This window comes from Aythya marila (genome assembly GCF_965140915.1).
Source record: "Aythya marila genome assembly, chromosome: 11".
Classification (NCBI taxonomy): Eukaryota; Metazoa; Chordata; class Aves; order Anseriformes; family Anatidae; genus Aythya; species Aythya marila.
Genome location: NC_139052.1, coordinates 19,314,575 through 19,337,967, shown reverse-complemented (window position 1 = coordinate 19,337,967; position 23,393 = coordinate 19,314,575). Strand labels below are relative to the sequence as shown.

At 35.7% G+C, this 23,393-nt stretch overlaps 1 protein-coding gene across 4 annotated transcripts in view; it reads left to right on the top strand.

The window, feature by feature from the left end:
* Window positions 1-23,133, top strand: part of DENND4A (DENN domain containing 4A) — a 51,458-nt gene extending 28,325 nt beyond the window's left edge. For 3 of the 4 annotated variants that reach the window (XM_082768882.1, XM_082768880.1, XM_082768881.1), the window contains 21 exons: window positions 791-1,009; window positions 1,254-1,399; window positions 6,357-6,490; window positions 7,370-7,505; window positions 8,221-8,427; window positions 8,531-8,659; window positions 8,925-9,069; window positions 9,204-9,323; window positions 10,209-10,349; window positions 11,219-12,312; window positions 13,277-13,487; window positions 14,122-14,216; window positions 14,703-14,878; window positions 14,984-15,130; window positions 15,582-15,792; window positions 16,032-16,286; window positions 16,803-16,920; window positions 17,122-17,148; window positions 17,648-17,810; window positions 18,981-19,045; window positions 19,311-23,133. In XM_082768882.1, coding sequence (XP_082625008.1) covers window positions 791-1,009; window positions 1,254-1,399; window positions 6,357-6,490; window positions 7,370-7,505; window positions 8,221-8,427; window positions 8,531-8,659; window positions 8,925-9,069; window positions 9,204-9,323; window positions 10,209-10,349; window positions 11,219-12,312; window positions 13,277-13,487; window positions 14,122-14,216; window positions 14,703-14,878; window positions 14,984-15,130; window positions 15,582-15,792; window positions 16,032-16,286; window positions 16,803-16,920; window positions 17,122-17,148; window positions 17,648-17,810; window positions 18,981-19,045; window positions 19,311-19,447 — 4,076 coding nt within the window. In that variant the 3' untranslated portion in view covers window positions 19,448-23,133. The remainder of the gene's footprint in view (window positions 1-790; window positions 1,010-1,253; window positions 1,400-6,356; window positions 6,491-7,369; window positions 7,506-8,220; window positions 8,428-8,530; window positions 8,660-8,924; window positions 9,070-9,203; window positions 9,324-10,208; window positions 10,350-11,218; window positions 12,313-13,276; window positions 13,488-14,121; window positions 14,217-14,702; window positions 14,879-14,983; window positions 15,131-15,581; window positions 15,793-16,031; window positions 16,287-16,802; window positions 16,921-17,121; window positions 17,149-17,647; window positions 17,811-18,980; window positions 19,046-19,310) is intronic. The other variant, XM_082768883.1, reaches the window with a different exon arrangement.
* Window positions 23,134-23,393: the final 260 nt, after the last annotated feature.

Sequence of the window (23,393 nt, the reverse complement as noted above, 5' to 3'; positions counted from 1 at the left end):
TTTCTAGAAAAAAATTAAAACCATATGTTCCCTGTAGTCTATATTTTAAAAGTACTGATCATAAGCTCGTATTACAGATGAAGCCACTTAAATGTGTTATCAGAGTAAGGCTGCCTATAATATGATGTGGAAAGACAGTACTGAAAAAATCCGTTCCTAGTTTCGAGACGTTATTAGAATGTTACCATAGTTTGAGTTTGTAGTATTGAAATCTTAGCTAGAGTTCTGATGGCTTTAGAAAATGTTGATAAAAGTGTGTCCTTTAATAGCAGAGGTTTTACTAGATAATTTACAAAAATGACTGTTTTCTCTCTGCATCTTTCTATTGCATTATGTTATGTTTTGATGGCTCCAGTTTGTATTTGACTGGTGTTTCTTCTGTTTATATAAGTGTTTAACGTGCATAGTCCATTTTTTGAGAACACTGAGATGAAAGGCTCTGTAAAAGAATATATATATCCCTTCTATGTCTTTGTCCTTAAAATATGCTTATTTAAGCAGCTCTTGTATAAATTTTCACGTTTATATAAGCAAATTTGAGTTTTTTTAAGCTCTGTCCATATTGGTTTCATCTGTTGCTGTAGTAACTAATGTACTGAAAAGGTAAATTTATCTTGCTTTTAGTATTATCCAGACATAATTTGTATAAGGTCAAGCTGAATCCATTGTCACGTATCATGATTGACTTTAATAGCTCAGTAGTAAATGAATCTAGTAGGGTAAAGAAAATTTTTTGGTCAATACTGAAGAAAATCAATGCAAAGCATTATAATGTTTTTGTTGTTCACAGTGCAGCAAAGACCAAGAGAAGATGCGTTAATGGAACTAGCAATGAATGACTACGATTTTAATTCTGGGAAGAAATTACATCTGTTAGATCTGGAGATCCAGGAAGCATTTCTGTGTTTCATGGCCTCAATACTAAAAGGTTATAGGTCCTACCTGAGGCCAATAACAGAGGCACCCTCTGAAACAGCCACAGATGCAAGTTCTCTCTTTGAACTACAAGGTAAAGTGTCATAAGCTTTTGTTATATATATATATAACTTATTATTTCAGATTCTTACTCAAAGAATAAAAATGTTTGCAGCATTAGTACTGTGAATGATGGTAAAAAATCAAGTGCTGAAGAAATTTCATAGTAGTGGCAGAGATTACAGAAAGTTTATTGCTCCTTAGTGTAAAATGTGGTGACTTCTAGTGAGGACTTTTTTTTCTAGGCATTCTTACATGCTTCCGATCTTGTTTTACAGGTTTCCTCAAAAGTAGAGATCGCTCACATCAGAAGTTCTATACGTTGATGACCAAAACTCAGATGTTTATTCGCTTCATTGAAGAATGTTCTTTTGTCAGTGATAAGGATGCAAGCCTTGCATTTTTTGATGACTGCGTAGATAAAGTAAGCAAATTTTCATATGCGTTGTGTTGTTTTTTAATGTCTCCAGTTGCTTATATTATCTGATGTACTACGTGGCAGAATATATTTGAAATGTAAACTTATTTCAGTCTTTACTTCTTTTTTTCATAGTTTCCTACTGGAGCTTTCCGTTTTCCTTTATTTTTTTTTAGGCTTCATTTCAGACTCTTGAAAGTCTAAATGTATTATGAGAACAAATCAGCATTGCTGACTTTCATATGTATATAAGCTTTGAAATACCGGCCTATAGTAAGAAGGGAAGTATTCCGACTGCAAAGTAGCAACTTGAAGGCTCTTTATCAGAGAACTATATTCCTTAAATATAACTGAGAGCATTTATTTTTATAAATGTATAATATTTTATGCAGCAGTTCAGGACTGAGGTTGATGAGCAGCACAGTAGCTGATATGAGGCAGTCTCATATTTTAATTATTTTGAATAGAGCGTTACTTTTTTTTCCTTTTTCAAACATGCTGGCCAGTCCTTTCTAATAATAATTATCCGGTTACTGTTAAAGTCTTAGGATTGTACTGAAACTGAATAATTAAAACAAATCTTTCTCAATCATCCTTTCATTCATACTGCAGCTACTTCCTACCCTCAATTTCAAACCAGTTTGCTGATGTAAATACCTTAAATACAGTGTTTGTATTAATAGTCATCTTCTCTTAGATGAGTGTTTTTCTAATAATACATGTATTACCATCATTTATCGATGGATATGAAAGGTATGGATTTCTTAAATAAGCAAGATGCAGTATCGTGTCTCATACAAGCTTTGCATAAGCTGTTTGTTTTTTTCTGAGTGCCGTTAATCTACCATCATATTTTGTTGCAGTAATGTAATACTTTGCTCTCTGTTGCTCTGTCGTTTGTAATGAGAAGGATGGGTGATTGTTAAGGATATAGTGGCCAGGAGTGTGAAAATGCAACATGATCACAATTGGTGTTTTTCATGACATAAGTTTAGACCTTTTCCTTGATTGGTGCTCACAGTAGTAGATGGTAGAATGTTGGATTTCCCAAATCAGAGTGGATTGATTTTTTTTTTTTAGTCTTTCATGGAAGCATCACTCCAATTTTTAAAAATCCTATGTTGTTTACAAGGAAGGTCCACATTAGGATTATTGAGTACTGTGAGAAACTCGTTCTCTCCAAAGTACATTAACTTCTGAAAAATCATCACCTTTCTGAAGAGGATCCACATAACTGTTTTGATTCTACTTGAAAATTCCTAAAAATATTATTTTTTTGTGTTCAGAAAAACAACTGAAACCTGCAGTCTTATTTCTGTTTGCTTCTACTATAACACAAAAGAAGTCATGAATATTTTAAGAAATTCTACACCTACTTGTCTTCATACTGGCTACCTGTAACATTCTATTCTAGGACACTAATGTTTAAGTAATGCACATGTTGTCTACGATTTCCTGTGAAGTAGGTCACCAGCTGTTTATTCCATAATACTGAAGACTATGTAAATTGCTATTTTGCAGAAAAGACACAGTGCAAAAGAGCTAAAAATGAATCGACATTTGAAAAACAAATCTGAATTCAGTTAAGCTTAAGTTTGAGATGAATGTAAAAGTATGCTATCATGATATTAAATATTCTTTATAGCTTTTGCTAGTCTGAATATTTTATTAGTAGTGGTTCTCAAAAGTGTGCTTCACAGTTTTACAGCATGTGTTTGCAGGCATTTGTAGGTTGGAAATTGATTTAAATACAAATATTTATTTAATGTTCACTCTGATTATGCTAAAGTTCAGTTAAAAGGTCTACAGCGTGTAGCGCGTGCTCTCCTGTTTGTCAGTTAGTGTTTAAAAATGGGAGGTATCATAAACAGGAATATACAAAAGTGACAATACTTCTGGACACTACTAAGTCTTCATTGTGTTGCAGGTTCTCTCTTACTAATGTTAAATAGAAGCTGACACTCACATAGTAACTGCATTTTGAATAAACACCCCTATCTGTTCTGTTTCATTTGTGGAATGGTTTATGAGGGCACTGGAATTGGTGTCCTAGCTAATGTTATTTTACCTTGAAATTCAAATAGGTCTCCTGAAAGAGTAGTTCTTAGGCTGGTGATGCCACTGGGAAGATTGCAACTAATCTGTTGGAGCTTTCACCTTTTCTTAAAGGTTAAGTAGGTGCTTGCACAGCTGAAGCTGAGGCTCATATGTTCTAATGCCAGCCATTCTGCTAACTGATGCTGTTGACAGCTTCTTTCCAGTATGAAAATGCTCATAACAGTGTCACGAGAATAAACCTTACATAATACACTTGTAGTTCTCCAACTTGTATTTCTGGCAGTGATGAGTTCTTTGTTTTGAGGGGACAACTACCTCTGTTCCTGAGCTAATTGTGGGGGAATTGACACATTGGAAATACTGTGTGTAGGATTTGCCATGGTTTTAGAATTTGCTTGCAAAGCTAGGTTTTCATTGGCATGAGGAAGGCGGTTCCCATGTAAGATCTCGTTAAACAATGGTATGTTTCCTTCATCTTCTCCTGATTCTTCCTGATTTTTTTTTTTTTTTTTACGGTGCTTACAGTAGAGAAAGTCAAGATATTAAAGTGCACCAAGTAGTGCTGTAGGAACTAGAGTTTTAGGCAGGGTGTTTCATCTTTATGACCAGATATCAAACTTGAATGATTTCATTTGAGTGAATATTTTCTTACATATTGTCTTTCACTAGGTGAACCAGTACATGAAAGGGTGTACGTGAAAGAGTGATGTCATGGATTGAATAATGATAGAACACTTTTTCATAGGTAGTTACAAACCACCGGGTTGAGACAAATCTTATGTACCATGAAATTAGCTATCCATAAAATATTACTTAAGCCCTGCCTCAAATCATTTACAAGAATATTTTAAGCTGAAGAATAATCTGTTCTACATGTTATTTTATCCTAGGCAGCAGACAAAATGGGTAATTAAGAATCTCTTCTGCTGGTGAGAGGCATTGGCTAATTGTCTCAAGTTTTCATTTTCCCATGAACTCAAAAATTACTTCAATTTGGAACATATTTAAGCTACTGACTTTATTGTATTTCACTGCTGAAACTTGTAGCTCTGGGTTTTTTACATCTTTAGAAGATTTCATTTTTGTCTGTTTCAGGAGCCATATGTTCTTGCTACTTGGCTGATTAGATTTGCTAATACTTTCCATCTGTCTCATGCAGTAAAATGTGTAATTAAGAGCACCTTTTTGTATGTTTATCAAATTTTAAATGTTTAAGAATTTTATTGAAACTACTTGATATATTTCCACCTCTCTGGAGGGAGAGAACTGTAGATGTCATTTTTTGCATGAAACTTCTGTTGCTAAACTTCTATGGCATGAAGAACCATAGATCTTTGGGTTCCGCTGGCTGCTCATTAGCTTCATTGAAGTAATGTACCATTTGGCTGTAATTTGATTTCCATTTAAACCATTTAAGTAATGGCTGTAAGTGTAAACTGTGACGGTATTTGAACTGAACGCTGGGACTATCAGTATCTGAATGAAAAGCACATTCTGTGTGCTGGGAAGTAAACAGTTTTTGATAGTGCCAACTCTTTGAGATGGAGGCATCTCATCCCGCAAGCAGAAGCAGCACTTATGAGGTATTGGAGCAGACGGAATTGGTCACAGACGATCTGAGACAAAGCAATACAAATACCAGCAGCAAATACCATTAACTGAAGGCTTGCATGTGGAATGTAATGCACATTATATTAGCTCTGTTCTTAGTGGTTTCTGTAATGTGAACAGTAGCAACAGGAAGCTTGTAGTACTTTGTTAAAGACTCTTCATCTTTTTCTCAAAGGGAGGCAGTTCGTAATTTCCCAGAGTCTTGTTTGGAGTGGCTGAATGTTGCTTTGGTTCTTTATTTTTATTATCACAAACAACGAAATAAAATGCCTTCAGTTAATCGTTGGACAGCTTTTCTGCCACTTGATCCTGCAGTTTGCTGCTTTGAAATTTGCCTGGAGCATGCTGCTGTTGATAAAGCAGGGGAATTAATTTGCAGAGAAAGCTACCTTTGAAACTCTTACCAGCCCTGCAGTTTACTAGGGACTCTTGACTGAAGGTAGCATTGCTGTGATCAACCTCTTTCTCTCAACAACAGCCAGGCTAACAGAACAAAGACATATGGTCAAATTACCAGTTACAAAGATGAAAACAAAACAAGTGTGGATGAAATTTATGCTTTCTGATAATATTGCAAGTTGCCTTTCTTAGCCATGAAGTGCATTGCTGTCCTAGCTATGAGAGAACAGGGCCACCTGATGTCTGCTCTATTTTCATACATACAACTGAGATGTCTGAAAGAGGGGAAAAAAAAAGTCTTGAAGCTGTCCTTCACCATTCGGGTGAATTTTTCTTTTTAGAAAGCCCAAGCTACTTCTACCCCCTTTAGGTCAAGTGACTTTTTATTCCATTATTTCTTTGAAGGTGTGTGTATTTCTATCGTCTCTGCAAGCACCTGAAATTTCTTGATAGTGTTGTCTGTAGATTCTTTATAGGTTAGATGATTGAATAGTTCGTTACTATTTACAATGCTTGAAATGGAGGTGAAAGAAGCTCTAATTTTTCATGTTTCAAAATAAGGTAAAAGTTACTGCTGCAGTTGCAAACATTTACAGAAATGTTCTTATGCAGAATGATCAGCCTCTTTGTACAACTGCTTACAATAATTACAATAATCACCTGAAAACAGGCAAATCAGAGTGTTTCATTGAGTGTTGACTATTGGTTTGGTAAAGTTTACAAAAAAGATACAACACTTATTGTTCTCACTATAATTTCACAAGGCATCCTTACTCTTAAAATACAGTCCTTTGATGCTGATACAGACTCGGCATTGCTTGATCATATGGCTGTAATAGCAGAAAATACCATAACACTAGGAAACACCAGTAAATACTTCTTTTAATTTCTCTAGGTAGATATGGACAAAACTGGGGAAACACGGCTTATAGAGCTGGATGAGTCATACAAGAGTGAGCATACAGTTTTCATAACACCACCGGAGATCCCTCATCTGCCAAATGGTGAAGAGCACCCTCTACAATACAGGTGACTTAACTACACAGTAGGATACTGGCCAAAATCATAACAGTGGCCCTTTTGTTGTTTGTTTCTATGTTCTTGTATTAGCCATGAAGTACAGATTTTTTCCTGTTGCTTTTTATTCTGCTGAAGTAAAAACATGTAAATGAAATGCCTAGTATACCAACTCTTTAGAAGTTTTAATGGTTTTGTGCATGTCTCCACGTACACAGAAGCAGTAATACCTAATGAAGATGACCATGTTTTCACATTACATTGTGCTAGCTATTGACGTTTTCTAAAGTTAAAAGTAAAATTAATAGACTCAGTCTGTTGGCGTGCTGCTACTACTGATGATACAATCTGAAAATACTATTTTTGAAAGAGTGCCTTGCAGAGAATCACTGAAAATTGGTGTTACTAATTTAGTAATTATGTCAAATGAGTTTGTCTATTGGTTTCTTCGTTAATTCACAAAATCATTTTTAAATCTAATTTAATCTTTTAGATAGTTTGATATTGTTTATATTGATTTTTATAAGCCTCTGTGATATGATGCTTGCTGGGAACTAAGACAGATTTTTGGATTAACTGGAATCAATACATACTAATACATTGGACACATTAATTAAAGGAAATGTTATTAAAGCAAATGTAGCTAACAATTTAAGTTGCTTACACTGAAATAACATGTTGAGGGACTGTTTCTGTGCAGACTTATGCTCATGAAATCATGCAGATGGTTTAGTAAACCACTTTGTCAATGGTGTCTTTTGAGGTTTTAATCCTGTATTTTCTGTTTCCTCTGTAGCTTCTAGTGCAACTGTGTAATTTTGTTTGCTGTTCTATAGTGTGTTTACTTTGGAACCGCCTTGCGGGAGTTAAGTGACACATTTCTTTTTACAGCTATAATGGGTTTCCAGTATTAAAACTAGATTTGTTTGAACGACCTGAAGGATTTCTTACAACACCTAGTAACAAACTGTCCTCAAAAACCAGTAGTCCCAACAGCCCGTCACCGATGTTCAGAAGAACTAAGCAGGTACTTGCAGGTATTCTTATAGTGTGAGCTACTTTAGAAAATATTGGCTTGCTGCATTCATTTTCTGTTCAGCTGTAAAGACTGACATTGAAGAGGCTGCAGCCTAATGATTCTTTGCTGATGTGGAGAATATAAGATAGCAATGCTAATTTTTCTTTGAATGTTTACTTGTACTTACTGTTTTTGCTTATAATGAATTGTACAGGGTTCCTGGGCACAGATGGCCACTTGCTGTGCTGTCTCCACTCCTTCAGTGTTCTTTATCCTGTTCTCCATGAGCATAAAGGCCAGGTTGGATGGGGCTTTGAGCGATGGAAGGTGTCACTGCCCATGGCAGGGGGTCTGGAACTAGATGTTCATTAAATTCCCTTCCAGCCCAAACCATTCTGTGATAAACTGCTGGGCTTCCACATCCACTTCTTGTTTGTTTTTTCATTACCTGAGATTTCAAGACAGGCTCTAACCTTCTCATATGTTACAAAAATACATACACAGAATAATAAGCTCATGTTTCTTGAAATTTAGGATGGGAGTACTGCACAGCAACTGTATTGTAATCCCTCAGTTTGCTTTCATTTTCTTTTCAACTTCAGCATGAACAACATATTCAATCATGTAGTTCCTGTAGATAAAAATGATGCATATTTGATTTTAACATTTCTATTTGTGTAATGTCTGTGTAAATACACAAATAATGTTTTTTGATTCTTTACAGGAAATTAAATCTGCACATAAAATTGCTAAGAAGTACTCATCTATACCACAGATGTGGTCCAAGTGTTTGTTACGTCACTGCTATGGTCTTTGGTTTATCTGCCTTCCTGCATATGTGAAAGTGTGCCATTCAAAAGTTAGGGCTCTGAGAACTGCATATGATGTCCTACAAAAAATGCATACGAAAAAAATAGATCCGCCTGATGAGGTAAAATAAGCCAACCCCAGAACTTCAGAAATAGCCCGCAGTTTTAATGAATGGAGTATGTATTTGACTGTGAAAGGACAATACTAAATGTGTGTATTTTCAGGTGTGCTACCGAGTACTTATGCAACTGTGTGGACAGTATGGTCAGCCTGTGCTAGCAGTGAGAGTACTTTTTGAAATGCAAAAAGCTGGCGTTGACCCTAATGCCATTACTTATGGCTATTACAATAAGGTAAGTATTTTCAAAGGGTGCGTGTGTGTGAGCATTTTTATCAAGGCGAATAGAAGCAATCAAAATAAGCTTCAGTTCAGGTGTAATTCTATCATTTCAAGTAATCAGAAGAAATTCAAGACAGAATAATTGTTGTCTTCACCTTTGTAGGTTTAGAAGTCTACTTTTATAACTGCCAATGTAACCCAGTTTGAAATGAAGTTAATGATTCACACCTGACTGTTCCTTTGGATGACTTTATTTGACTTTGATATTTCCAAAATAGGCCGTTTTAGAAAGTACATGGCCTTCAAGCAATCGAGGTGGCTATTTCCTATGGATGAAGATAAGAAACGTTGTTTTAGGAATAGCACAGTTCAAGAGAGCATTGAAAAAACTGCCAGCAAGCACATCACATACGGCCGTTCCTGGTAGAGTATTCAAGTATTTTTCTTTATCTCAATGCTGAGAAATTATTTCAAATAGCTTTCTGTTGTATATTTCAAATAGCTTTCTGCTAAATAACATAATCATCATTATCCTGTTGTTCACTTTTTTATGATAGGGGGACTTTCAGACTTCAGCAACAACACATCATGCAAAGAAGAAATCAGGCAAGGGAAAACTTGTCTTCAAGATATACAAGAACAAAAAGAAGACAAGAGAGAGAGTGACTCCAGTTCTTGTATGTATCTTGTGAATACAGATACCTAGTTCACTGTGAATATATGGGGATTTCAGCAGAGCTATGTGGGGCAGTTGACTATTTTACAGTGAATGTGTGTGATAATGCCATAATGCCAGTTTATGCTCATGCCTGAAGTTCTTTTTTCTAAGTGCAACTAACTTAGATTTTAAAATTGCATTTTTTTTTTCCCCTCCTCAGTTTCAATAAGTTATGATAATAGAAAAGACAAATGATGAGTACAGCGTAATGGTTTTGTCTCTTAAAAAAAAAAAAAAAAAAAAATTACTTTAAAGGCCTAATCAACCAGAAGGCCTCTTCTACCAGTCTGTTTTCTTCCTAAATCCCGTAAGAGGAGAATGACTGAGTATTTGCAGGTCTGTGAGATCAGGTCTAAATTATTCATCTCCCTAGAATTCCTCTAAATCAAGGAGATCAAAATGAGAATGGCTTTCGATTTGCTGTGGACTTCCTTTAGGTTTCTGCTCATGATTTCCTTAACTGCAGTGGGGAAGCATAATCTCTTTATGAAAATGTGTAACAATCAGATTTATAATAGCCATACATTTGTACTACACAGTTCCCCATACACAACTCATTGAAAATACTCTTCATAATAAAAGTTGTCCCTTGTAATATATTTATTTTAAAATTTTCGGTGTATTTTCCCTACAGCTGTTGTAAAAGTCATGTTGACAATGAAATATCCATAGATCAGTTCTAGCTTTAAAATCTTTGCACAACTAAATATCGACCTATGTATTATGGGATATATGCAACAAGCTGTCATTTTAATCCTGCTTGAAATGTCTAATAGGTAATGAAAACTTGTTTTAAGTTAATTTCTTTGATTCTGAAGAACTGTCTGTCTTTTTCTGTACACAGTGTCCGAAGTGGAGAGTGCAAAAGGGAGTGGTGACTGTCTACCTAAGCTAAATTATCATAACTCAAGTAACGCCAAAGCTGCTTCTAGCATAGTGCGGCTCAATGGTACTGTTGACAATACGACAGCAGAAGCTAGCACTGGTAAGTGGAAAAGAAAATAAATTTGGATTCTTGTGTAGTTTTTTCTTATATGTATTTCATTTTCAGTAAGACCTCTACGTAGCATGCCTTGAGGTCATTTGTCCCCATAACTTGCAGTATTTTATTGGTGTAACAGCAATGGCCGATAATATTTGTGTGAGTGAGTTTAGGTTATAGGCTGCATATGCTATTTCAAGATTTCTGAATAGTTTGCATTTCCAGATTTATTTCTCTTTTCTTTTTTGCTGTACTTTACATCTGCTTACAAAATCCTGAGTCTTCTGTTTTGTTCTTATAAACTCCAGCAGCTCATAATTCTTTCAGTATACTTAAAAGAAACTTCTAATTGCTTTCACGTGTAACAAGTGATGACAAATCTGGCTACTGTAATACTGTTATCTGGGCTTGAAATACTGTAATGTTGTCTTTTAAACTCTGTATCCTTATGCCCTGATAAAAACAACAGAAATTTCTATGACGAGCTCCTATTGTAGGCTCTATTTCTAATACATCAGGTTAGAAAGCGTTGCTTTTTTGCTATTTCCTAGATATCTTTGCTATCCTATCCATAGCTTTCAAACCTCTTAATAATACTTCTCCAAAAGAACTGTATTGACTCCCTTTTAAATGTTTTATCATCTGACCATTTGATGGGCAAGTAATACAGAGGTTAGTTTTTTAAGCTTAGTTTTTTTTCAAAAGCTATGATCGTGGTCATCTCAACTTTTTGATCACTAGTACAGTACATAGCGAATTTCATCTCTTAGTGTTGTAATCTGAAAGATGAACCAAACTTGTATTCTTTTATTATTTTGTTTAGTTTTCTTGCATAGCAAGAAGTAAAGTATCTTATCTCATCTGTTTTCCAGAGAGTTCTGCAGGATTGCTGTTTACATCATCTTTTGAGGATGCCAATGAAGCAGAAGTTATAAAAAGTAAATCCTTAAGAAAGAGACATAAAAGTGCAGTAGAACCTGACTTGAGGGAGATACCATGGGAAAGCAGGAACCGCAATCTGAGTGGAGATGGCTTAGTGGGACTCATGATCAATAGAATAAATCAGGAAGCAAACCCTGGAGAAATAGTTGAAAAACTAGGAGCTGATGCCAAAATCCTATCTAGTGCATTACAGAAAAGCATAAGGCCAAAAACTCTTAATATCAGAACTTCCTCCTTAGGATCTAAGAGAGAAAGTCTGGAGAAAGAATCTAGTGATGAAGATGCAGGTTTTGATTGCAGTTTTACAGATAAAACAGAGTCTCCAGTTATCTTTGATTTGGAAGACTTGGATGCTGAACCTGAAACATCTACAACAGTGAAGTCCTCCAGTGAAAAACCTAAAAGGCTGCAACGAAAGAGCAGCTTTCCAGTAAAGCCAGTTGAAAAGACAGATGTTGAGACTGGATTTGATCCACTGTCCCTGCTAGTTGCTGAGACAGAACAGCAGAAAGAGGATGAGGAAGAGGATGATGACAGAAGTGTTTCAACCCCATCTGCAAGGCGAGATTTAGCTGAAGAAATAGTCATGTATATGAACAACATGAGCAGCCCTTTGTCAAGTCGTGCCCCAAGCATTGAGTTACAAAAACCCTTTGATGACAGAAGTGCTAATAAAAAGAGCCCAACAGTCATCCAACCATGTAGGAGGTCCAGCCTTCCCCCAAACTCCCCAAGGCCTTCCAGTCTTATCAAATCCAAGAGTTATCACATGAAAACTGAAGAAAAGTCAAGAGATAGGCTTTGGTCCTCGCCAGCATATTCCCCAAACAGTCCAGCAAAGGAACATCCACAGGAGGCAACTAGTGCATTAACACTTGTGTCTTCACCATCGTTCAACCTGGATACACTGTTAACACCTAAGTTCGATGTTCTAAAAAGCAGCATGTTTTCTGCTGGAAAAGGGGTTGCAGAGAAGGCTAGCAAGTGGTACTCGAAATTTACAATGTATGCTGCATCCTCAAAGGTAATTTTCTGTCATTCCTTGTTTTAGGTACTGTGTAAAACAAAAACAAATTTTTTTACAAAAGTCTTTCCTTTATTTAATCACTGGCTCCTATGTGGTGAATCCCCAGTTTGAATGACGTGCATGGGGGTAAACAGTTTAAATTGTTTTAATCATGTTTGAATTGCCAGGGCCTTAATTTTATTGTCCTGAATGGAACAGTGATTCTATAGAAAGCATCAATGGATTTTCCTTAAAGTAGTTGCATATTGAAGTTTTGGCCATGCATGGGTTTAGAGTATACTTAATGGAAGAACGTAAGTATGCTGTAGCGTGTTGACAGGATGGAGAAGACTGCTCTGTCTTTTTGTCAGAAAAAAATAAACTTACTTAACTAAACAAAAAATATTAAAATGAAAAATAAAGTTCAATCCTTTACAGCTTTTGCGAAAGAAGGGAAAAATGGTTGTATTAATTAATAAAGTGGTTGAAGAGTAGTTCTGTAGTGAGGTCATTTGGTTGGATTGTTTTTTTCCTGTGATGAACTCAAACCAAAACTTATTTATTCCTAAACCTTGGGAATGAAAACAGATGCAGTTTGCTGTTGGTGCTACCACCGTATGGTCTTGATGTGGCTAAAACCAATCAGAGAATAATTAAAGAGTCAATGATGTCTTGTCTATTCTATGTGTGTTCCTACAAGTGCTCTTATAGCAATAAGTAAAAAGTTGTAGGGTTAAAATGTTTGTCTTCTAACAGAAAGATCTAAATTAAAAATCTTTACGAAAAGAATCTTCATGTACCTATTTAGGTGAGTGAAACTCACCTTGTTTCATGTTGGTTCAGAATACAGATCTGAGCTGAGTGACTTTCCAAGGAGGTAAATTCATGCCTTGAACTTTTAGTGACACAAAGAAAGTTGCCTCTTATTTTCTGGAATATTTTTGTTCTCCTTTTCTCAGTGGAATTTGCTTTCTTGTCTCAGGATCAAAATTCAGACCGAGCAAGTGTTTCATCTCTTGGAGCTCTAGATTCAGAGTCTACTTCGTTAACTGATGAAGATGTCTGCAATGACTTTGAAAGTGCTTCTCCTCAGGAGAATACCACGTCAGAAATTAAGGGAATTGGCCTAAGCAGAACAAGCCTAGAAAGCTCAGCTTCCCACGATGGCTCATCAAAGCAATTTGACCAGTGTGGTAAGAGACAGCTTTTGTGTTGCATTCATCGATCTGAACAAAGTATTTATATTTTTGGAAGTTCTTTCATAATTCTTGGGTTGGGATCATCTTAGACAGTAATCCTTTATGTGGGGGGAGGAAAAAGTGCATTTTTTTTCCTTTTCCTACTTGCAAACTCTTATTCATGCAGGTAGGTCTGTACCTATGGACATTTTTATTTTAGAAACTTGTTTTGGGTGCTATTTCTTGTGGAATAGCTTGCAGAGTAACATCCTGTGCCTAAATAAGTTTCTGGGTGAGGCAGCACCTCTTACCCTTCCTTACTTCTTGTCCGGACAGAAAGTGTGGATAAGAATTACCTGATCTGTAAAAATTGTTTCCAAGCTGCCAACTGTTGGAAAAGAAGAAAACTGGACATATGGAAATTCTGTGTTGGTAGATTGCATTTTCACTTGTGTTGGTGCTGGGCAGATGGCAGCTTCACACTCCAGTTTTGCAATTCTTCCTTTCTGAAGTGTATCTGATTTGCTGCATCTTCCATCACACGTTTTTTAACTGCAGAATTGTTTGACCAGAAAGACAGTTTCTGGAATATGCAATTTCAGTGTCATTAATATTTTGGGTTTCTTTTTTCTTTTATTGTTGTTAATAGGTTCTATTTCCAAGTTTCCTTTACCTGACAAATCCGAGTTGATATCTTCTTGCAGTACAAGTAGTACCAGCGTGTTTCAGAACTACGCTATGGAGGTACAGAATGATTTACTGATACTTAATTGATATGCTAGAAGTTTGTCTTGAAATGTAAAATCTAAATCACAATTTAAAATTCAAGCTTAAAACTAACCCACTGGAAGATAAATATTTCTATAGCAGAGTCGGTTTTGGTTTATTTCATGAGGATAGGACCTGATGCCAGTCTACTTGTTACAAATAAACCAAGACCTTCCAAATTTATTTTTGCATTTAATACTTTTTCAGTGTTCGTTCTAGTCATTTTCCATATAACTTGCCTGCTATTACAATTTGGATTTAAGATCTAATTAATTAATTTGGATTTAATTGTTCCAACCAAAGCAAGAAAATGAACATGTGGCCAAATTTGTATATAGGTGGTGAGCAATATTCATCTAAGGGCAAAGATTTATTAGCCTATAGTTCTGTTTAAGTGCTTTGTAAAAGAAAAGTAATTTTGAGAATGTGTAATGGTGGAATTCTGTCATTTGCTGTATGCAGGTCCTTATCTCAAGCTGTTCGCGGTGCCGAACTTGTGACTGTTTGGTTCACGATGAAGAAATTATGGCAGGTTGGACAGCGGATGATTCAAATCTCAATACTACATGTCCTTTCTGTGGCAATTTATTTCTGCCTTTTTTAAGCATAGAAATTAGAGATCTTCGGCGACCTGGAAGGTAATAACGCATTATTTGAATTTTCCTCAGTTTTGAATGCTCATTTTTGTGATTTTTTTTTTGTAGTTTTAAAAAGATAACGTTAAGCTTTTGTTTCCCATGCAGGTATTTTCTGAAGTCCAGCCCATCTACAGAAAACATGCAGTTCCCACCGCTTTCTTCAAATCAAAGTGGGAAGTTCTGTAATACGGCAGCTACTGTTGGCCTTGGTACATCTCTAATGTCTGTTCAAGAAGATTTAAATTCAGATAGGTAAACATGCAAATTCTGGTTCTGTTTACGTGGAAATTACTTTATTCTTTGTGGATGTGCACTTATTCCTTATTAAATTTCATATGATACTTAGGTTCTCTGAAGAGAACTTGATTTAAGAGAGTATCTCCTTACTGCCTCTTTATCTCTAAATTGGCCGCATTGTGCTCTTTCAACATGGTGTTCAGCTTCATCCATGATAAAATACTTGCAGAATTACAGGTGTCTATATGAAGTTTTGTGTACTCTTTTAGGATGTTTGTGTCCATTACCAGTGCAAGGGGAGATAAGACTTTATCTGTAGCATGAGTGTGGTGGCTGACAAGGTAGAATTGGCAGTTTCAGGTCTATTCGACGGGACTTATAGTTTGTTTCTGCCTGTTTGTGTACATGTTTGAGCACTCAGAGAGAAACAGAATGCTGACATTCTTAACTTTTTATTTTCCCCTAGCAAATCTAAGCAGCATGACAGTATTTGTGCCAGAAGTATCCAGATCCCCTCGGGAAGAAGACAAAATGCCTCTGGGTCAGAATGTACGAGTCACCCTGTAGCAAGGAGTATCAGTACTTTTGGTCCACTGGAAGAGGACGAGAAGGAAAACCAGAAGATCAGCCATATCATTCCTACTGGTAGCCTGCCTGCTACTTTGCAAGGACCAACAGTGTGTAGTTTTTCTACCTTAAATGTCACTGTTTCAAGTGTGCAATAGATTCAGAAAATGTGTAAACATTAATTAGGAAAACAGATTTAACTATCCGGAGTTACCAGAAATAGTAGGTTGTATTATTTATACTAAGATTTGTTGCTTTTAGATGTTGGTATCTCCCAAAAAGCATTCATAAGATGTTATAAAGATAGTTACATTCCCATTAACAGCATTTTTAATTTTTTTTATCATAGGATCCCTTGGGCTTAGAATGGCGCTTACCTAGTCCTGATCCTATAACGGTTCCTTACCTCAGTCCTCTAGTGGTATGGAAAGAGCTTGAGAGCTTACTTGAAAATGAAGGAGATCATGCAATAACAGTGGCGGACTTTGTAGACCATCATCCTATTGTATTCTGGAATTTGGTGTGGTATTTCAGACGCTTGGACTTGCCTAGCAACTTACCAGGATTAATTCTTTCTTCTGAGCACTGTAATAAAAACTCAAAGGTATGGAATCAGATAAGAAATTATTAGTTATTTCAATAACTCTCAGGAATGTGTCATACAATGTATTGGGCCCAGTCCTGAACTGATAAAAAAAAAAATAAAAAAAAAAAAAATGTGTCAACTGCAGGGAAATAGTGTAAATCTAGAATCTGGGCTCAGCAGTACTTGTGTGGGGTAAGTGTTTAGCTCTTACTAGTCACACTGTGGTTTGTGTCTTCAGTTACAAAGGCAGTAAGTTTCTGATTGGTTTTATTGCCGCTTGATGGCAAGTTGAGCAGTAGGAGGAGGAGAAGGAGGTTATGATTTTAGAAGTGTAGGAGGATGCACAAAATACTTGCTACATGTCACTGACATTCTGTTCAGTTTTGGCTTTCTCTGTGAACAACCTGGTTTTCCAGCAGTTTAACATTAAAAGCTTTTTACTATGTGACCTGTAGATTTGAAGATATATTTTAAATATGAAAGTTTTCATTACTTTGTAATAAAATACCTTTATGTATGCATTTTCCTGTTCAGATTCCACGAAACTGTATGTCAGAGGACAGTAAATATGTTCTTATTCAGATGCTATGGGACAATATGAAATTGCATCAGGATCCAAGGCAGCCTCTGTATATTTTGTGGAATGCTCAGAGTAAGCTTTGTTTCTTGTGGTTTCCTTTTTTGGTACAGTTTTTTATTGTTGTTTTAGATTGTTTTTCTGTGTTAGAATAACTTTGAGCAACTTAATTTGAGCAACTGAAGAATGTGTTTTGGAAAAATATTATTTTTTTGTGTGGATAGATCACACAAGATACATGACTGAATTTTGATCATACTACTTTTTGTCTTGCAGGTCAAAATCGCACTCTTTTGTTTGAGAGTGAGTGTTAAGTTTGGTGTTGCTATTGTGACATGTTTTGGGAGGGAGGGTGGCTGTATGCTTAGCAGTAAAGTGCTTGAACAACTTTAGTTTTCCAGCATATCTGTTTCAAATCATTGACCAGTATTTCCAATGGCTTTTTCATCATTGTGAAGGGGCGAATAAGAGGGAATATGTTTGTGATGTACTGAACTTACATTGACGATTTATCCATTTAGCTTGTTTTCTTATTTTTGGAGTCTGCTTACTGAGAATTTTGTTGCCACTGTTAGATCATATGCCTGGAAATACGCCTCATGACCCATTACAGCTGTTCAGTTTTCTCCTATATGCTTTTTGTTTCTTTACATTGGTATTATTTTGGTTGGATGTTTATTGTTCTTTGCTCACTACATATATGCCATTTTTCACAGTTTTGTAGCATCCCACTTTGTTAACAACTTTTTACGTGTTATTCAAAGAATGTCTTTATTCTTACAGCTTTTCTTTTGTTTTTCAGCCCAGAAGTACCCAATGGTCCATTTATTGCAAAAAGATGATGATTCTTTTAATCAGGAAATCCTGAAAAGTATGGTAAAAAGTATTAAGATGAATGATGTGTATGGACCAATGAGCCAAATATTGGAGAGACTGAACAAATGGCCACATGTTAAAAGACAGAGGTAAGAATACAAACATGCCAATCTAGAGCAAGCTTGAACAGCAATAAGGCTATTGTAATACGAACAATATTTTCATAGTGTTTTTTAACAGAAAGATTCATTTTTCCAGCAGCGTTCTTAAGCTTATCACTCAGTCGGGTAAATATTTTTCTTGTTTTTTTTCCTCTTCATGCTACAGCCACTTCTGAGTGATGGCAAATCAAGTATGGAGTGTGTATATGTGTATTTTGTTACTAAATATAACATACTTATAGATTATAGCACAAACTTAAAAAACAAAAGCAAGAAAAAACCCACATCCCTTATTCCTAGTGTGTATTCAGGGAGTAAGAGGTGTTAAGTTTGCAGTAACAAAAAAGAAGGGAAGCTAAGAAGAGAGGCTAAGTCCTGTATTATTTAGCAAATTATTTTCATTAGCAGTGGAGTTACTCAGAATTATTTTTCTATTAACGTCTTTCCTGCCTGGATTTAATTTTTACTTATTGTAGGGTATATAGCAGCCTTTTCAACAGCTGGAGCTTTGCCAAGATGTTTATTTGGTTGGATGCCCTCTTCATGATAATGTAGAAATGCAGAAAAGCAGACCCTTTACCTGTTTGTTACATTTGGTGGAATTTCCATACAGATAAGCTACTTGTTGACCTAGGGGAGAGAATGTAATTAAATAGCTTTGTTCCTTTATGAAACTAGGATAAGAATTGCCAAATGTGTATATATAATTATATATAATATTAAAAAAAGGCTTATGATAGCATTCCAATTCTGTCCTCTTTTCTTGAGAGGAGAGACTAATGAGTAGAGTGAATGGCAGAAGTTGAATGCTTCCTTCTTAAGTTGGTGTTCTTTCAGTTGCGGGTTGAATCACTGGCATGTTGAGTGCTTTAAGTGCATGCTTCACTATGGGTCCTGTTATAATATCCACTGGTGTGGTGGAAGTTGTCTCAAGGACCTGCCATAAGTGATCTCCATATCTCAGAAGTCCAGAGCATTCTCCAGAGGTCAAAGCTGACAACATTTTAGAGGTGATGATAGGGAATTATGTTGAAGGTGCCATTTCTTATCTTTAAGTGATTCAGTCTCTTCTTAAGAGTAGTTGTGGTTTTTTTTGTTGTTTTGTTTTGTGGTATTTAGCTTATAAATTGATGTGTTTTTTTTTTTCTACAATTTCAGGAGCCTTTATAGAGAAATATTATTTCTTTCACTTGTTGCCCTAGGAAGAGATAACATAGATATAGGTAAGTCTTATTACCTGTGTTTATATGAATAATTTATGAATGTATGCAAACTATCTCCAGACCACCACCAACACCCCCCCCCCCCCCAAAAAAAAAAAAAATCTATAGTTGTGTGTGTAATTCTACTGTATGTGTTGAATAAAATGGCTTCACGCTGTGTTGTGGTGGTTTTTTTTTTTTACCGCTGGTAAGCGTATTAGCTATTGTTATATCGAGGTCATTGTTTCAAGCATGGTACATAAGGGTTGTTTTTCTATTTCTACAGATGCTTTTGACAGAGAATACAAAATGGCCTATGATCGTCTCACAGCTAATCAAGTGAAGAATACTCATAATTGTGATAGACCACCAAGTACTGGAGTGATGGAATGCAGAAAGATTTTTGGAGAACCATATCTTTAAATATACCTTGATAAAGAGGGGATATCTATGGTGTATACCTGTGTAAAATAACCACTTCAGTCACAAGGAACATCTCAGTCTTCAGTGTTCAAGAACGTATGTACGAGTGTACCGTGGTAGACGGCCTTGGAAAAATTGGGCCTATCTACAGTTGTGGAAATGGACAGAGTGAAACATGGGCCAAATATTATTTCCCTGTCCTTTGCCCGTAGTGCAAACCAATGTATAGAAAGGAAGATTCTAAACAAAATGAGTTTTCTAACTTGGGACAACATAATACAGTTCCCTTATTTAAAAATAAAAAAAAAATAAAATAAAAATGATAAAACAGGTGGACAGAAACAATGCACTGAAACTAACATGAGCAAAGCAAATTTTTCGAAATCTATTGTTTACATAGAATATTCATGATGTTATGAAGAGCATACAAAGTTGTATTATACATATTTTAAATTGTTTATAGTAAGTTGATATTTTTTTATTTTTTTTAAATTACTGGAGTGAATTTTAAATGGACTTGCTGAATAAGCAATACAGTGCTTATTTGTTTTGCAGGACACTGCTATTTATAGTAACTTGTCCAGTTACTTTTGAAGACTGATTTTTTTTTTTAAAGCAGAACAGAAAATGTAAACCTTCACCTAGACAGTACTCTAGATACAGGATTTCTGTCATGCACACATGGAAAACGTGTTACCACAGCAATCAGCAGGAAGGAATGGTGAATTTCTGTAGAACTCTACTAACAACACACTGATATCTCTGTAAAACAATTCTGTAGGAATATCTTTCTCTCCTGTTTCCCTCGCTCCCCAGTAAAGAGAGAGTCTGTAGCATATTGAAGAGTCCTACAGATGATTTTATGGCATCAGTACATCTCAGCAGTTGATATTTGCTAATGTGACCTCATTACAGACATAATACAAAGCAAATAACAGCATGCAAGAAGTTCTTCATAAAAATGCAGTGTTCAGAGTCTTGGTGGATGTGTTTGAAACACACTAAATATGGCGCATATATAATGCTAATCCAAAGCTTTTAACTACAGTAGATAAAGCAACCTTGCTACAGGGAATATATAGGGAATGTAACTTATTGTGGCATATTGTGAATAGTTAAATGTACTTGGAATGTCTAGTCTTTCTTTCACAGGCAAAACTTTTTCTTTTCTGTGAAGAATAATGCTATGTCAGTCCTTGTGGTGGAGTCATGGCTTTTTGAATTATGTTTTCTTGTTCTAGAGATTTCAAAAAAAAAAAAAAAAGTGTTCTCCATCACATAGCAACTTCACACCAGAAGGCAGGCTTACAGAGAAAATATCAGAAGTCTTGTATGGAGGTGGGAAAAGAGCCACTGAATTGTACAAAATGCCCTAAACAAATTAAGCTAGACTTTAACAAATACCTTTATTTTTTTCTTTAATGATTCTCCAGTTGTAATTTCTTTTAGTTGTTGTTGTAATACATGTAATTCTAAATATTCATCTGTTCCTGTAGGTCTTGTATCTTGGTCTGCTTACCAGCAGGTATTTTTTTAAATATCTTTAGTTTGCAAGTGTGATAATACAGCAATATTTAGGTAGCCTGAAAGGACGTAAACTTTAAAGCTCACGTTTACTTTACTAAATGAAATAGTGAGCCTCTTGAGCAGCACTACTTCTCATTTAAGCCTCTATGATGGTCTATGTAACTTCTTCCCAGTCCACTCTAAAGTAGTAAGAAGCTGCTGCCCTAAGGAGAACAGACTTAAAATTTGTAGAGCTGCAGGTAATTGCATCTTGAAGTAAATGCAGTCTTGCTGGATACAACTTTTGTTGGGTATTGAATGCCTCTTCTCTAGCCTGCTGCTAATTACGTAGCTGAGTTTTTGGTTGTTTTTTTTTTTTTTTTGAAGTTTCCCCCACTCTGAGGTGGAGCTGGCAATGTTACACTTACCAACGTTTTTCACGTTTAATTTATTTTAACAATTTGTGATGCTCTCGTTTGTACTGCCACACTTGTAAAGTATTCCTCATGCATGAGCTATACCTACTTTTTCACCTGGGTACATTGTTCACTGTCAGTGTAGGGTGAACACGTACCCACTTCATTCTTCCAAGGTATTGTGAAAAATACCAGATTATTTTTTAACATTCACTGTAAATACCTTAGTGTGCATGTACGCTCTGCTCTGTACAGTATCTACACTGTATTTACCAAGTAAAAGCTGCATACAGTAATTGCTGTGTATATAAACTCATCCCTATTTGTGCTGTGTACAGTGTAGTGCTCCCAGCTCTCTGCAGTTTTGTTTCCCACATCATTTACCACTTGGGGCAGCCGCTGTTTTATAGCACCTTCAAGCCATGAAGGAAGGCAAATGCTTTTTCCAGAGCTGCTGTGGTGTGTTAGAGGTACTGAGCTATGAAGCAAGCTTCACACACTCTATTTTAGTCTGACAGAAGCAACTGAGCCTTGTCTCTAACCGCCTCTCGTTTACTAGGACATTACACTGTAACTGTGTGCTAGCACAAGAATAGATGCAACACTTGTAATTTGGCCCGCTTCCACCATTCTAGTCCCGACTTAGCTGTAAGTACTTCCAACTGTCTTCGTATTTATAATGCCAAGTTTGCCACTTCATTCAGATATCAACAGTCCTGTCAGTATTATCAGAAGAGTATATGCTGTATCATGGAAAGGATTTGTGTACACATCATTAAGATAAACAATCTCGCATCCTCAGAGTTGCACTCCTGAAGCATTGCTGATGTTCATTTGGGTGTGCTTTTAAATTAGTATCATGTAGTAGTTCATCGAGTGAAATCATTATACTTAATGAATTGTTTTATAAAGTCTGTTGCAAGTCAGTCCACTGTACAAATATTATAAAAGATGTAGTTGGAATAGTTGTTATACTTTAAGTGGGAAATTTTCCTCATTCATATCACGATGTTCAAAATGTAGGTCCTGGGTGGATAATTTTTAAGCATCATACAGTTCAATGTTGAAACAGTTTTCAAATCTCACTGTCCTTTATTAGTAAAGCGATTTGAGTATATTTTCCAGTACCGCAAAGATGGATAAATATTTGAGACATATTTTCAATTTAAAATTTTGTATGAACTGAATTTTCTCCTTTTGTGTACTAAATAATGCTTCTGTCAAAAACCTTAAAGGTTATACATTTGCAGTGCAATATATATTTTGCTTTACTTATGGTTCCACTGGAATAATTATTGGAGATGAAATAATGAAATGTGAATAGAAATCGTGCTGTTTCTCTGACACTGCTATTTCCCATTTTGAGGTTTGCTGTTGGTACAGTTACAGCCTGATGGATTAGATTTCCACTGACTAGTTAAGCGATTTGTACCCCCAAGAAAAAGGCAATTCCTGCACGTAAAATCTTTGTATAACAAATGGGAGATGCAAATAGTAATAATAGAGAAGGGTATTTCTGGAAATTATCTCATTGCAATTTAAAAATGGTACTTTGTTAGTCTGCAAGCAGCACTTTTTAAATGAATGGTTGTAGATTTGTAAATATGTAATGTTTAAATTTTATTTACCAAAAATACAGTATGTTGGATGTTTGCTTTGGTTTGTAGTTCCTTTAAAATATGCAAGTCAGTGTTCACAATGTTAAATTTTTTTTTGTCTCATCCAAAAAAGTTTTACAGTGAGTCAATAAAAAGCTTAAAATCCTTCTGGTTATTTTCATTAACACTTTATTAGCTGGATTAGAGTGACAGGAATGTCTGCAGCTCAACTACATTGTATGCTCACAAGAGACGTCGTTAACAATAAACCTTTCAGGTTTGTTGATAGTTGATGCTAGTGCCATTTTTCATAGTGGTTAGATAGAAGACAGCACTAACAACAAGAGTTAGTGCTGGGAACAAGGATCTGTAAACTTCAGAGATCAGTGTCAGGATGAAAACAGAACTCAACTCTTTCAGCTTCCT